Raw genomic sequence first — 14,821 nt, forward strand, 5'->3', positions numbered from 1 at the left:
ACCTCTAGACAGGAAGGCTGGAATTCCCCAAAAGTGGAAATTCTGTATTTTCAGCCCAAATATCAGTTCCAGAAATTCAGAAAGGAATCATATGGAGCAAGAACTGGTACAGCAGCAATATCCCAGGCTATGGCCCAATTCAACAAATAGCTATTCACATCACAGTATCTCAGTAACAGAGTTACTGATTACAGATACCCCTTCACAATTAAACTCTCTCCAATCATGTTGCTGCAGTAATGTAAGAGACTGAATGACCTGTGTTTCATTGTACAATTATATCTTCACTAACCTGGAGCTACCTACACTACTATATTGTTATGTACATTGCTAAGGAGGAGTTTGAGTCCTGGCTTTAACAAAGTATTGGAGAATATATAGGATAGCATGTTTGCATGATAAGCCAGATAGCCACATTTTAGCCTATAATTTGTGCAAACTCCCCTATATTTAGTCAATGGGTGTGGACTAACACTAGAACTTTTGATAAATTAATTGAATAAATCATTGCAAGTGTGTTATACATTGAGAGACAGGGGCAGTTCAAAAATATGAAAAAGAAAAGATACAAATAATTAAAATCCTGTCCCAGAAAGGGTGGGGGGAATACAAAGATATAGATATGAGTATGAAAAAGCCACAAGGTTAATCTCCTTCACAAAAAATGGTTGGCAGAGTCCTACAGGATAGGCTTTTCTATCCTGGCTCCCACCCTTTGGAACACTGTACCTCTTGATATGAGATCCACCTCCACCTTTTTTAGCCTTCCAAAAAGGCCTTAAAATATGGCTTGCAGGTTGGTCTGGAGTCTGGATACGGGTGGGCCATTGTGGAAGTGGTTATTGGATTAAATAGAGGGTTCTACCTTTAACCCATTGTATATCCTTTTGACTTAGTTATTTGTGTTAATTCTGTTTTTATCCTGTTTTAATATTTTGCAATACAACGTAAGCAGCTCAGAGTTATGTGACAGCAAGATCTCTTAAAAGCAACATAGGAGAAAGGCCTAATTTGGGTAGAAAATATGATGTCTAAAGTTAAGCTGATTTTTTCCCCTTTTCATTGCTCTTTTTTGATTCATATCTACAACTACACTCTTCATAAGAATTGCTTATCCCCTAGAGCAGAATATACAGGGTTCATGATGACTGACTTCTTGCAGATAAACAGCAGATGGAGGGCTACCCAAACATGTAAAACTGTAATTGATATATAATCACTTTGTAAACTGTTTTGAAGATAAACATTTTACTTCAAATACAGACAGTGGGGTTTAGAGATTAAAACATTGGGAAGATCCTTGAATGCTCTCAGCCCAATCCCTAATCTTATTCCTACAGACTATCTCACTGAATATTGGGGATTGGAAAAATTGGCTACTTTGAATGGCTATAGGAAAAGTAGGGTATCTTGTATTGAACCTATGCCATCAACTATCAAAGTCCAACAAATATTCAGAGATCCCTCATTTCCTTTCTCACTCTTTCCCATACAATTAACCTGCTGAGTGATAACTTATATATCATGACTAGAAAAAAGCCGAGTGGACTCTTTTCCTAATGCTTCTCCTCTTTTCCAACCCTTTGTACAGGTGATGTTGATGCTATCCATTCAGTCGAATGCGACTTTCCCGTAACTTTGCTGCAATGGAGATGCATCTGGCGGCTCCGCGGCGTGCCCCGAAGCGGACGGCCACCCTCCCTCCCGTTTCTGAGTAGTGCATCCTTGCGCCCCCACCTTCCCAATGTTTCTGCCGCCATAGCTGTCCAAATGGTTGAGGAAGATCCTCTGGCTGCGAATGATCTCTTCTGCCTCCGCTACCGCTTCCTCTTCGTCCGACATGGTTGCCGTTGACAAAGTGGCCCGAGGTTGCTGGGCAACCGACTCACGCGCTGGCATCGGCAAAGGAATGGGAGGAGGAGCAAAGGGCACTTAGCGAAAGACGAGAAGTGGGCGGGGCTTCAGACTGAAACAGAACCTCCGTCCTCCGCTACGCCAGCCTCCAAAACTGGGTCTCCTCGATAACAAGTTGGCGTGTCGGAGTTGCGGAATCAGTTGACTATGGTATCTCGATGGACCGCACCGCTCCTCAATCGAGGTCCGAACGCCCAGTGTCTAAAGCTGCAGTCCAACCACCCTGGAGGGCTAAGGGCATCCTTCTGAAACATCAATCCAACTTGATTTTGGGTGCAGATTTTAGCATGTAGGGAAACAGGGATAATTGGGAGGAAACAAACTCAGCCATCCGTCCAACGCTTGTGTGTATATCTAATCAGAAACACTGGCTACATTTATTACTCTGTCAATTTTTCTTAATCTTAGCACCCTTCTCAGAGGTCCTCAAAATCAAAATTATTTGCCAGCCTATTTTGAAAAATAATTCAGTATTAAAGTCCCTTCAAATTATTATGACAAATGATAAGAGGCAGTGAATGCATCCATTTTAATTTTTTATATTGTAAATATTGATAAATATAACCCATACAAATAAAAGCTCAATTTTTAAAAGTGGGAAGGGGTCCTAAGAGTACAAGACCCATTGTACAGATCATTTATGTGCCTTTATTTAAATGTACAGCCTCTAACATAAATAAGTAAACAATAAACATGGCTAGGTTATTCACAAAGGAAAACAAAGTCAGTTACATAAAGTACATTTCCTCCTATAAATCTAATTGTGAGCATATATGTATTCAATTGTTTGTGCACTTCATATTTTTAAACAAATGTACAAAATGAAATACAGCATTATAACAATTAAAAATGTAAATTCCTAGACTAACTTCTCAGCTAAGGTATCTAACACCCAAATAGATTCAAAGGCGCAAGACATTTAAGTCCTTCAAACTATGAAGTTCATCTGTCTGAGAACTAGGAATGTTATCATTATATAGCAAAATGTATCACTGCACAGTGCTACTATGCTATGCATAAACTTTCATTTAAAAACAGGCCCTTTTTGCAAGCAATAAAAATTTAAAACAAAATATTAGAGCAGCACTGTTAGCAAATTTCATATTTAGGTACCTAATTGTTCTCTCAATTAAAATCCATGTTGACTCTTTGGTTTTGAGTTAATATTGTTTTGTACATTAATTTTAAACAATGGATAAAATACTTAAAGGTAATATAGAAATATTTAGTAACTGGGAATATATTAAGGCGTGCAAAATACTTTCCAATATACTGTACATTATGTAAACATTTAAACTGTAAATATGTATTCCATTTTAGCAAAAACTGTAAGAAAGATGGGGCTTTATGAAGAATGCACCTTTTTAGTTCCTTATCTTTGTGCTTATACCATTTGTATTTCAACTGATGAATACATTCATTATGCCAACAATTCAGCTTCTGTTCAGTATTCAATTTGCAACCCATACAATAAACACTGCTTTTTACTGCTAATAAGTATTGGACTTCAAATGTTTGTGAGTGTATCTTATTATACAATTTAAGAGCATTCATTCTGATTTCCTAGTGAGTTAAGAGAATGCACAACAAATTGAGATAAATATTGTAAATGAAAAATCTATTTTACTAAGCTTGGCAAGGCAATTTTCTTCATAAAACTAGTCTTGGAAAACACTATTGTGCAAATTTTGAACAAGCATTATCTTGTTACAAATATTTAATGCAACTGCAGTATTACTAAAATTAAGAACTGATTTAATACAGATTAAAACTGAAACATTATTCAACCACTTGAAAAAAATTTAACCAAGAACTATAACTTTGTTTGAAATTTTGAGAACAAATTCACTTATTTACTGAGAACAACATCAGTTACGAAGGTAGTGCCTTTACAACTAATAGAGCAAGTATTTTAAAAGCAAGAAATGTAAGTTAAACAAAGTATTCTTTTGCCAAGTCTCATTATAAGCTGCTCAAAATTCTCAGTTACAACAGTTTTTGGTTATAGATTCAATCAGGACTGCCCATCACTTTCCAAAGCTTCTAGTCTTTGTAGTAATGCATTTCCAAAGGCTTCTCGATATGCTGGACTAACTGAGTCTAACAAAGAGTAGACAGTCTCATGGTAGGGATTCTGTAAACTGTCATCCACCTGGTCAAAATCATAAGCAACCACCTAGAAAAGAAAAATACATTTCAAAAGTAAGAAAGGATCCAACACAATATAAACACATGGATAAAGTAAGACGACATAAAATGTTCTAGAGCTTTTTCTCCCTTTGAATACTTAAAAGACAACCAATAACACGGAATTCTCAAGAAGTGACTAATACTAAAGATAAATTTCACGGATTTTTATAGCTATGGTAAATGGGGTAATTTGCATCAAATTACTGATTACTGGAAATTTTCTATATAAAATATTTGGAACTTAAGGAAAAGGAAGTAGACTGCTTTTTAACAATGTAGTGTTGTTTACTAGTCTGCAGCAAATACTTAAAAATATATGTGCAAAAGGAACATTACCCTGAGTCCTGCTTCTGTTAGCTCCAGGCAATATCTGTTCTTTTCCCTAGTTTCCACATTGATGTATGCTACATCTTCAACACATGGGAGACTTTTAGAGACAAACATGTTGCTCACAGCAAACAAAACATCATTCACAACAGCTTCTGCTTCTATTCTCATGTCCTTCACATCTTCAAAATCCTTGAATTCCGACTGGTTCTCAGTCTCACTGTTATTGGATTCATCCATGGAATAATCAGTCTCCATTCTGCACACAAAAATATATGTATAACATATAACAAAAATATATGCATAACCTCTTGCATTTATTCAGCCAGAACTTTTCAGAAAATCGAACTTTAATTACAATTCATAGCAACATTTAGGCAACATGATATTCCAAATAGATCACAGATTTTTTTAAAAAAAAATACCTAGGATTTTAGAGTTTTGAAATAATCACTTAAATTTTAATTTCATGATTTCAAAGTGCAAGCTTTTGTTGCACTCATTGATTCTGAACAAATTGATCAGCCAACAGTGTATTCAACACAGAGTAGGCTACCTCCTCTTTCTTCTACTTAACCTCATCGTTTATTACTATTTTCTGTATAGGCATGTTTGCTTAGAAACTTCCTTCCCATTTGCTGCAACCTTCTGTTTCATAGGCCATTCCCTTCTTATCACTCTCCAAGAGCACTGATATCCTACAATCCAGAAGCCCATATTTCTCATCAACCCCACAACCCTTTCTCAGCATTTCTTGCGTGGCACAACTCCAGCTCCCCATGCAACCTGAGAACAATGGAATATATGTAACTAAGGTTGAACTGGGGGAGTCTTTGGTGCTTTCTGAACTTGGTTGTTGACTTGCCGATGTTGCAAAGCATCTATACGAATACATAAAGGACACTCTCGGGCCGACACACCACAACTGAGGCGGAGAAACTTCCCTTTTTCTCTAGAAATCGTGTAAGTTGAGGTCCCAACACCTCTGGAAGATCCCAGGTGGAGAGTGGCTAACGCAGGGCAGATACCAGCAGTGGATGCACCTTTCTCTCCGACGTTGCACTGAACCGTCGCATCGCCACCCCCGCGGTCTCCCGTGTAACCACCCAACTTCCTCCAGATGATTTCCACCCCACCCACCCCATCGCGAGGGCATATCTACCCATATCCATTCTCCTTCGGCGTGTGCTCGTCGAATCGGTCTTGCATGAGAATGGCTCCTGGCCCCTTCACTACGGAGATGATAAGCCTCTCCGCTCCGAACAGTGAACACCTTTACGGGAAGCCGGTAGGCAGCAAGACACCCACCCCCGCTCGTCTGTTCCCACTCTCCAAGCTGTCACGTGCCACGCTCACTAACGATTGGCGGCCTGGAAAACAAGAGCGGCACTTCCGGGTGCCAATGGCGCTTCCACGTGGTTTAGGAGGGGAATTCTAGGACTGCAGAGACGAGGATTGGAATGGAGCCGAGCTAGGAACGTATTTAATTAAGGATAACCATACCATTTCAGACAAATGCTGTCTCTTCTCAAAATCTTCCAGTGTTGGAGCATTTACAACTTCTGGAGGCAGGTTGTTCCCCTGATTAATTGTTCTAACTGTCAGGAAGTTTCTCCTTAGTTCTAGGTTGCTTCTCTCCTTGATTCGTTTCCCTCCGTTGTTTCTTGTCCTGTCCTGCCTTCGGGTGCTTTGGACAATAGCTTGACTCCGTCTTCTTCGTGGCAGCCCCTGAGATATTGGAACACTGCTATGTCACACCTAATCCTTCTTTTTCATTAAACTAGACGTACCCAATTCAAGCAACCGTTCTTTATGTGTTTTCCACCAAACTAATATGACATCTTTAAAAAAAAAACAAGCCTTTCAGTATCTCCCTGCACGCGCTTGTGAATATTCCCGTCCTTTTCATGCTGACATGGACTTGCAAACTAACGGCCTCCGCTGCTCTTTCTTCCTCTTATCTCTATATTCCAAAGGCGTGAGGGTCACGTGACGCTTCCCCCCACCCCACCCCGCCCCCCGCGCGCGCGTCTTCTCCCTTCCGCAGCCCAGAAGATGACGAGGCTTTCTCGCAAGACTGACGTCCTCCAAAGCGTGCTACGCGACGCAGCTGAGCGGCCCAACAACTCGGCCTCTCCGCCCAGCCGGTTGGGGCGGGGAAAGGGGGCGGAAAGCAAAACACCTCGCGGCCAGCCGCCTCCACGGGACGGCGAGAGAGAGGTCGGGGGGCCAAAAGCCGAAGACCCTCTCGTGGCTGTGAACCTCCCACGCCCGGCCCTTTAAATTTCGCGGGGGGCAGGCCTCGGAGAAGATGGCGGCGGTTTGAGAGGCGAGATGGAGCCGTCCGCTCTCGCTGTCGCGGCGGTGCTCTGGGAAGTCTTAAGACGTGAAGCTTTCTCGGGCAGGACTGAAGAGACGAGTCGGGAGGCTCTTTCTGACGACTAACCGAGACCCAGTCCCCGGACGGTCCCCTTTCCCTCTCTCAAGCAGACTTATTGTCCCCGGTCCCCCTTTCAACTCTCTTGACATTCAGTGTCAGCCTCGGCACGCCCCTTTTCTTGAGTGCCTGACTCGTGGGGCTGCCGACCCTCCTCTTCTTCCCCCGTCCATTTTCGTGCTCTTGACGGGCCCCCGTCGGGCAACTCCTGAAGACCGTTGTCGGTTCCCGGCTCCTGTCCTCCATTTCTTTTAACTTCCCTGCACTTCCCATCGGTCTCTCTCTTTCACTTAAGAGTTCTCTCTCTCTCTCTCTTTCTCTCTTTTCCTGGCCATCATGCCTTGGCCCTTCTCGGAGTCGATCAAAAAAAGGGCCTGCAGGTATCTTCTGCAGAGGTACCTAGGGCACTTTCTCCAGGAGAAGCTCAGCTTGGAGCAGCTCACGCTAGATCTTTACCAAGGCACAGGCTGCTTGGCACAGGTGCCTCTAGACAAATGGGTAAGTGATCTAGTTCCAGCTGGCAAATGAGGAATTGTCCTTTGACAGGTATACCCAGTCTGTTGTTTCAGTTTCCTGCCTATCTTCTGATTAATGTTCTGATTATTATTCCCTGGACAAAATATTGGAGAGCCCTGTATTGAGGCTGTTTGGTGTAATCCAAGTTCGATAGATGTAAAAACAGATTTAAATTTGAGCAATGTCTCATTCCCAAATATTTGGATCATAATCCAAGAACTTATTTCTCTCCTTCCTAATTGAAGCTGTCGTGGTATTGAAGTCAAAATTGATTTTTTTTTATACTTGGGAGGGGAAAAAGGTAATAATAAAAGAAATGGAAAACAGTTGCCTCATTCAGGTTGTTTTCAGTTGGTTCACTTAGAAAAAGTGCAAATTCATGTTAGAGTTAACTTCTAAATCAACTCACATGTTGATACATTTTAGGTACTGCTGAACAATAATGGTTTCAAAAAGAGGCCAGGTAAGGAAAACTTCTCTAGATTATGGAAACTCTAGTACTGGAAATAGTATTTGACCATTGAAAATTTATTTTGTCTTATGATTTGAATTGTGAGATGACTGGATTAGTAGGATATTACTAGATGCCCAATTTCATTGTTTGCATGATCCTGTGAAAGTGTAATATACAACTCATAGCTATGATAAGTATTTGATCAAATCCATATTTGACAGCATTATAATTTAGGGATAAAGACGAGTTTTAAAAATTGATTCTGGCTATGTGGAGAAGTGCAAAACATGCCTTATAATATAAACATCAAGAGTCTTTGTAAGCAGAAATACTTTTGTGATTATATGCCTCAGTTTAGCTTTTATAGACCAAATATGTTTTTACAGAAATTTAGTGGGTATTTAAAAATTTTAGAAAACATTTTTTTACTAAAATTTTATTTTGTAGAATATCAGTATCTTTCTCTATTTTTATATTTTAATTGATGTGGAAAATATTATAATTCATCCCCCACAAGACAGAGTGGCTGTGGGTATTTGGACCCTCTGGAGACAAAGTACTTACATCTGTGACCTGGTACATAAATACTAAATATACTATTTGTTTCTTAAAAACATATAGTCATTAGATGAGATGGCTCTTTTTAGAACAATTATAATTATAATCCAGTACTTTATGTGTTATGATAAAATGTGAAATTGATAATGATAGTGTTGGCAGATGCAAGGTAAGCTTCATAAAATTTGCCCAAGTTCACGTTACTATGATTTGATAACATTTCTGTTCATATAACATCGACAGCTAGAATTCTGTGCACTATTTGACCTGGAGCAGGTTTCCTGTCATTTCTTATTCTACCTTTTAATAAAATATAGAATATTACAAAGAGAGTTTTTCTTTTGGCTTGAAAATGAAATATTTTGATGTAGAGGAAGGTAATTATGAAGGTTAAGGCATTTCTAAATATTGACATTTAAAAGTGCAAGTTTGGGAAGCTGTTGGATTGATTTGTAAGTAAGATACTATGACCATACTTTATTGCCCAACAGTTGCGGATCTGAAATGTTCAGTCCACATGTATAAGACTGATTAATCAAACTGGTTTTTAGCAGCTTATTGAAAATTGGTATCTCAGTTCTGTAGTTTGATTCTCTGGAATATTGCAGTCATTTTGATAGTTTTCTGATTAAAGCAAATAACCTATGTTACTTTAGAGCAGCGGTGTCAAACTGCCGGCCCATGGGCCGGATGCGTCATGGTGAAACCGCGCCCATCCCATTGCCGGCAGTGGAAAAAAAGTCATGATACGTCGCGACACGTCATGTGATGTTGCGAGTTTGACACCTCTGCTTTAAAGTGTTTTGAATGAAGGTTTTGGGAATGCAAAATTAAACACAATTTTTTTTCTCCTTGTGACAAACCAATTAGTGGGTCTAATTCTGCCTAGAGCCTGATTCATATGTAGCAAATAAGGTCCACTTACATTGTAAAGTGTCATTACTCTAAATGGCAAGAACTCTTTTTCATTTGAGGCCACTGGATTCTTTGGTAGTTTGCTATGATTTATTTGCTAAGCTGTCTGATAAGTTGTTCACGTTTGTTGAAGTCCATGTTGGAAAATTATAAATGCAGTATGAGTCTATTCTTGGCATAGCCACACTTGGTTATTTCAGTTGCTTTAGCCTGAGGATGTAGAGAGAGTCCCTGGAGAGGTGCAGTTTATCACTCTTGTCTTTTGGGGCACTAATGTTGTCCAAGACTAAGCACCTGAAAGAGAGCTTTTGCAGTGTCCTTATTTTTACATGGTCTTCTAGATATACCTCCTGATAGTTATCCTGGATATCTCAGTCATATTCAGTACCATTTTTATGTAGCCTGGGTTCATTGGATAAACTCCTACTTATTAAGCCCTCGAAGAAGCAACCTCTTTCTACCCCCATGGCTACCAAGTAGAACCTCCCACTCAGGAAGGAACAGAATTACTTTGGCACTGTTCTTCCAACCCATTCAGGTGGTCCTGAAGGATATTTATTAGATTTCTTGGAGGCTTCTGATATTGATCATAAGACAAGATGGTCATGTTTTTTCCACCAGAGTGCCTCTAGAGTCTATGGGTCATTCATGAAGGAAATCAACTTGGTTTCAATCTCATGCCTAGGCCTCAGTCTTGATTGTCACAGGTCTAGATATAACCTGTTTCTTCCATTCTTTCCACAACCTTCCTCTAATATAAACTAATATTCAAGGCATGTTCTGTTTGGTGAGCTTTTTGTAAATTTGTTTTCGTTGATTTTTTTGTATATATTCAGTGTCATGTATTGTGACTGACTTCTTTTAGAGCTTCTTAAACCTAATAAGCTCCCTGGGTGATATTTTCTAGAGTAGTGAGTCACGCTAGGAGAAACAATATTGACTGTGTCAAGGTAATGAGATTAACTAAAGGAATATGCAATTGAGAACATCTGTAATGATAAAGAGTCTGAGCTATAAGCTGAATTCTTCAGGAAATATTGTGTGTTCTTAAATAAATGAACACCATTTTCTGTTATGTGCATTTTTTGTTTTTAATTAACTTTTCAGTGTTTCAGCATTTGAAAGCATTTGCCATGTTACAGGATTTATAAATGACATTATCAATTTATTACTATTATTAACTTTTCCACAGCTTTATATAACTGATTAACACAGTAACATGTACACACATAAGCACAAATAGTTGTTGGCAAGTATGACAAGCATTTTACTAAAAAATAACAATTTATCTTAATTGTGATAAAGCCTTTACAATCATTTTACTTGTTCTGTTAGGTAAATTTGTCTGTAACTATGAAATTAAATTTTGTAATATTTAAAATGGTAGTGATAGTGAATTGTATTTGTTGACATTGGGTATATTTAATAAAATATATTATTTTATTGGAGCATAGAAGTAATAGAAATGGGAGCATCCAGCCATATTGAATGATATGTCCATTTCTGTGAATGCATACCCCATTTGCATTAAAATTACAGATTGCAGTAGAGAAGGAAATAGGATTAAGGGATTTGTTTTTCCATATTATATAATAAGAGCTATGATGCATCAGATGAGAAACCTAGATATATACAGTATTCTACCATATTTTTTCCACAGTGGTTACCAAATGTCAGTAATAAGATTACAAGTAGGACATAGGTGCATTACTGTTTTCTATGTATGTTTTGCGTATACCAGAACCATTGTATACTCATTGTGATTAGTAGACTTTGGTAATTTTAACCTGTGTGGATTGGCCTAATCATCTCCCAAAGGCATCCAAATTGGCAACCATCTTTGTTATTTTAAACACAGAAAGATTTTTTTTATTGTTTTGGGTGTGTGCAGTGCTTTAGCTTCAATCTTGAAAAAGAGCTTCAAAATACATAAGAGTGTGAAAATAAGATCTGTCTGCAGCACGTTTTTACTACCCACATATTTTCCCATGATGGGACAGCTTTGGAAGGCAGCCACATGGTAGGATCTAATAACCACGTACCAAATACTAAGAGGTATTTTTTAAAAAATACTGTGTCTACATTTTCACATATCAAAAACACCTTTTGAAGATTGAACCTAGAGCATTCTATTATTCTAGCAATTACTGCTAAAACTTGTATTTTTGTAAGCAGTTAAATCTAATTTGCCCTAGATGCAGAAGAGAAATTACCCATGTTTAGGTTAAAATTGTAATTAATGTTACGCATTCTGATAATACTACAAATTATGTGTTCTTCTTCCCTATGCTTAGAGCCTGAATGAGATTCTGGAATCGGCAGACGCTCCACTGGAAGTTACTGAAGGATTTATTCAGTCAATATCTCTGTCCATTCCTTGGGGCTCTTTGCTTCAAGATAACTGTGCACTTGAAGTAAAGGGCTTAGAGGTGGTCTTCAAACCAAGACCATGTCTAGGTTAGTTAATAAATAACAGTTGCTTGTCATTACATATTCTGTTAATTTTTTGCATGTTAGAAATAAGTGAATCAGTGTCACAGTACAGGTAGTTCTCACTTAATAACCCTAATTAGGACTGGCAACTCCATCGCTGAGTAAATATGTGATTGCCCCGCGTAACGATAGAAGTCCTGGCAGTCCTGATTCCAGTTAAGAGAATCACCCACAGTCTTTAAGCAAGACTACATGACGGCACCACATGATCTTCTGCTGGCTTCCCTGTTGACTTTGCCAGCTGAGAAGGTTGCAGATAGTGCTCATATCGCCACAGGGACACTGTGATAGTCGTAAGTGTGAGGACCGGTGATAAGCCACTTTTTCAGCACTGTTGTAACTTTGAACTGCAGTAAACAGTTATTAAGCAAGAGCTACTTGTATCCACTTAATTTTTGCTAGGTGGAATATTTGAATATCAAATAGGTATGGTATCATGAGGCAGTGTGTAGGTTTACCCATGTATAATCAGATTTTATTTATTTTTATTTTAATTCCATTTATATCCCGCCCTTCTCCGAAGACTCAGGGCGGCTTACAAGCTTAGCAGTAGCCTTCATTCTATGTATATGCCTGCTTGTTAGGGCTTTCACACACAACCCAAGCGGCATTATTACAAAGTCAGCTTAATAAGGAAATAAGCATTACTGCAAATAATCTCCTTGACTCAGGACAAAGGATATTGCTCAGTGTTCAAATATAATTTATACATTTTTCTGGCTTAAATACTTTATCTCAAACCTATGATACGCTTTGTCTTGTAAATTTTATGTTATTTTATAAACACAGTTGTAGGCTATCTAGATGTATATAGATTCACTGTGTTTACAATGATATTTTTAAGAAGAGATTGGCAGCCACTTGTCTGAAATGGCATAGGGTCTCCTGCTTGAGCAGGGGGTTGGACTAGAAGACTTCCAAGGTCCCTTCCAACTCTTATTCTGTATGTTATAAACTCACATCTGACTTAAATTTTCTTCATAAAATAGCAGTCTTTATATTGCTTTCCTTTTGTTAGTAATCTTGACTGTAACTACATAATCTGTTAAAATGGAAGACTTCTACAAAATCTGTTAAAATGGAAACAGAATAATTTTGTGTATCCATTGATCTTGCAATATGTGGTCAGAGCATTTATTCTCCAGACATGTGTGAAGTAAAAGTACCGTAGATATATCCTACAATCCAATTTACTCCACAATATTCTTTTCCTAGTTTTTTTGTACATATTTAATGTTGCTAGCGCCAAAGTTTCTATGAGAATAAGTATAAACTTTGAGAGGCTTCTCATTTTTTTTATTACATTGCAAATCACTGCTGCGTTAGTTAGAAATATTTTGCTGATTAAGTTTCTATTTAATATTTCTGACATCCTGATAATTTAAAATAATGGCTGAAGTTGATTAAAAATAAAGCATGTTTGATGACTTTTTTTGGTAGCTTCTAGTTCAGAACCAATGTATTGGTCAAGCTTTATGACAAGTAGCATGCAGCTTGCAAAAGAATGTCTTAGTCAAAAATTGACAGATGAACAAGGAGAAGGATCCCAGCCTTTTGAAGGACTTGAGAAATTTGCTGAAACAATTGAAACAGGTACTGTTTGCTTCATAAACTGCAAAGTCAGATTATCAGTTAACCAAAAGTATATATTGTTAATTGGGTCACAATAATTGTCAAGTTTTAAAATGTGGCATTATTTAGTAGCATATAGGCACTCCTGTGCTCTGATGGGATAGGTTTGCATGCATAAACTATTGTTTCACAATAGTTAGGTAAGAATCGAAGCCAGTGACAATGTTCCACAGTCTCTTTCTCCCAATATTTTAAGTGTTTTCTACCCAGATGGTGTCTCAACGGTTACAAGAAATGCACTTAACTGTTGCTTTTCTTACACAGTGATTGGTGCATTGTAGTCTGATTTTATTTGGGAGGGGGAATGAAAGAGTTCATTTGCCTGTATAATTAAAAGGAGTAGTAGCAGCATCATTAATTAATTTTTTTTGTCCTGCATTTCTAGCTATCAGCTGCAAAAAGATCAGGAGCCATGGTAGAGTTCAAAAGCACTATGAGCTTATTTCATGCTGTCTACCATGTTTTCCCAAAAATAAGACCTATTAAAAATAAGACCTGGTTTGTTTGGGTTTTTTTGCCTCCAAAAGAGGCACCAGGTCTTATTTTCAGGGGGTGTCTTTTCCATGGTCTCACCTTGCGGCAGTGGCATCGACAGCCCTGCCCAGCCAGCCCACTTCTGCTGCTGCCAAAAGAAATGTGTCTGCAACTGAGAATGGAGCTCAGGATTGACGTGCACAGCACCTCCCAGCCTGCATTTTGCCGTCAGAAAGGCCTCTGATGGCAAAATGCAGGCTGGGGGGTGTGGTGCCGCAGAGGAAGTGGGCCGGCAAGGCAGGTGTTGATTCATGGGAAGCCTGGCTGCAGTGATAAGAGGGTGTGGGGCGCGTGGGGCAGCTCCACCCCCCATCTCCACCCTAGCTTGATTTTTAGATGTGCACCTTGTCCAAAAACTAGGGTTTATTTTTGAGGTAGGACTTATATTAGACCCACCCCCAAAAATCAAGCTAGGGCTTATTTTGGGTGTAGGTCTTACTTTTAGGAAAAAACGGTATATGCAGGAATCTGGTCTATGAATTGTTAAGGCAATTCGGCACCAGAGTCCAGGGACTCCAAGGATGGCTGGACTTAGATCTCTTTTGGGGCCATAGTAGTTCCAAACTGATGATGTGTTTGATTCCACCCTCAAGCTCAGTCTGATCATCTACATTACCCAGTGGATGCTTTGGAAATAGGCATGTTAGTGTCTACTTAGTCTTAGCTGATGCAGTATTACATAGATTTTTAAGTATTTATTTTCATCTGGCTCAATATATTATGTGATCAATCATGATTTATAAACGGTAGTTTATTGCTCAATGTGATGTGTATTGGGTTTGTCTTGATAACATGATTCTTTCTACCTAGTCTGAACCCAGCAGGTGTAACACTACTTGTTATCTTGGTAT

At 38.8% G+C, this 14,821-nt stretch overlaps 3 protein-coding genes across 5 annotated transcripts in view; 1 reads left to right on the forward strand and 2 right to left on the reverse strand.

Moving 5' to 3' along the window:
• Nucleotides 1-2,027, reverse strand: part of AK7 (adenylate kinase 7) — a gene marked incomplete at its 3' end in the record, with an annotated part of 39,164 nt that extends 37,137 nt beyond the window's left edge. Inside the window, exon 1 of the mRNA XM_081314972.1 lies at nucleotides 1,738-2,027. Coding sequence (XP_081171098.1) covers nucleotides 1,738-1,899 — 162 coding nt within the window. The 5' untranslated portion in view covers nucleotides 1,900-2,027. The remainder of the gene's footprint in view (nucleotides 1-1,737) is intronic.
• Nucleotides 2,028-2,429: 402 nt separating this feature from the next.
• Nucleotides 2,430-5,939, reverse strand: GSKIP (GSK3B interacting protein). The gene is made up of 3 exons (XM_081313798.1): nucleotides 5,594-5,939; nucleotides 4,441-4,690; nucleotides 2,430-4,090 (listed from the first exon to the last, which is right to left on the reverse strand). Exons 1-3 carry the CDS (start codon nucleotides 5,638-5,640, stop codon nucleotides 3,929-3,931), a joined length of 459 nt encoding a protein of 152 aa, XP_081169924.1. The 5' UTR covers nucleotides 5,641-5,939; the 3' UTR covers nucleotides 2,430-3,928.
• Nucleotides 5,940-6,536: 597 nt separating this feature from the next.
• The window catches only part of ATG2B (autophagy related 2B), a 61,721-nt gene continuing 53,436 nt past the window's right edge, over nucleotides 6,537-14,821 (forward strand). For all 3 annotated transcript variants that reach the window (XR_014027052.1, XM_081332256.1, XM_081332257.1), the window contains exons 1-3: nucleotides 6,537-7,366; nucleotides 11,606-11,768; nucleotides 13,245-13,397. Coding sequence is in view for 2 of the 3 variants with exons in the window: in XM_081332256.1 (XP_081188382.1) it covers nucleotides 7,205-7,366; nucleotides 11,606-11,768; nucleotides 13,245-13,397 (478 nt within the window). In the remaining variant the exon portion in view is untranslated. The remainder of the gene's footprint in view (nucleotides 7,367-11,605; nucleotides 11,769-13,244; nucleotides 13,398-14,821) is intronic.

The sequence above is a fragment of the Vipera berus genome (assembly GCF_964194415.1).
Source record: "Vipera berus genome assembly, chromosome: 1".
Classification (NCBI taxonomy): Eukaryota; Metazoa; Chordata; class Lepidosauria; order Squamata; family Viperidae; genus Vipera; species Vipera berus.